We start from the raw sequence: 766 nt of genomic DNA, 5'->3' as shown, positions 1-766 counted from the left end.
TTGGGGTGGTCTCACCTTGTCTCTCCAGAGCTGCCTTCCCATAGTGCAATAACATCTCCATGTCGTCAACGCAGGTATCATTGAAGAGGACTTCTACCAGCTCGCTGAAGGTGGTATAGTTCTGGAGAATAGCCTGGACGTACCGTGACAGTTTGGTGTCTTGGGACAGGAGCCAGGTGGCATTGCCCACGTTTAAGCTGAGGAAGTCCTGGCCATTGTAGCCCACATAGGCGAAGGCCCGGGAGGTCCTGTTGGGGAAGATCTCGCAGCCTGCTATGCATTGGACCACGAAGGGGTCTGGAGGGGCAGAGAGGAGAGAGAGGTTGCATGAGGGGCTGGGACTGCCTTCCTGCAGCATCTCCTGTGTAGCACCAGCGCTGCCGGGTCCTTCCTCACTTCCCAGATGCTGTCTGGAGAGGGGCTGCAATGAAGACCGGGTACTCACAGGGCACATCCTTCTGCATGGCACCGTCATTGATCAGGTGGTTGAACTTCTGCAAATAGATCCTGATCATGTTCGCAATGGTGTCCCAGTCACTGCGGGGCAGGGCTGGGCGCACCCAGGGCTGGCAGAAGCGGATGGTCCAGGTATGCTTATCAAGAGAACCAAGCTCGATGTCTTCCAGCAGGCCCAGCCCCTCTGTGTCCACAAAGGAGGTGTTTTGGAAGGTGGAGGTCTGGAGCAGCCGGACAGTGAAGGTCCCTACATGAGACAGGGGTCAACAGGGGGAGTTGGGAGTGGAAGGAGAGGGCTGGGGAAAGTGGA

The 766-nt window shown here is 57.0% G+C and overlaps 1 protein-coding gene across 1 annotated transcript; it reads right to left on the bottom strand.

The window, feature by feature from the left end:
- Positions 1 to 15: 15 nt before the first annotated feature.
- LOC103893169 (antigen-presenting glycoprotein CD1d) lies at positions 16 to 703 on the bottom strand (the record flags this gene model as incomplete). Its single annotated transcript, XM_009289250.1, has 2 exons — positions 16 to 297; positions 446 to 703. Coding segments are annotated over 2 exons (540 nt in total), but the record flags the coding sequence as incomplete, so codon positions are not given.
- Positions 704 to 766: the final 63 nt, after the last annotated feature.

This window comes from Aptenodytes forsteri, unplaced genomic scaffold (assembly GCF_000699145.1).
Source record: "Aptenodytes forsteri isolate BGI_AS27 unplaced genomic scaffold, ASM69914v1 C13210577, whole genome shotgun sequence".
In the NCBI taxonomy this organism is placed as follows: domain Eukaryota; kingdom Metazoa; phylum Chordata; class Aves; order Sphenisciformes; family Spheniscidae; genus Aptenodytes; species Aptenodytes forsteri.
The sequence above is the reverse complement of the archived record's forward strand: the minus strand, read 5'-3'. Positions and strand labels throughout refer to the sequence as shown.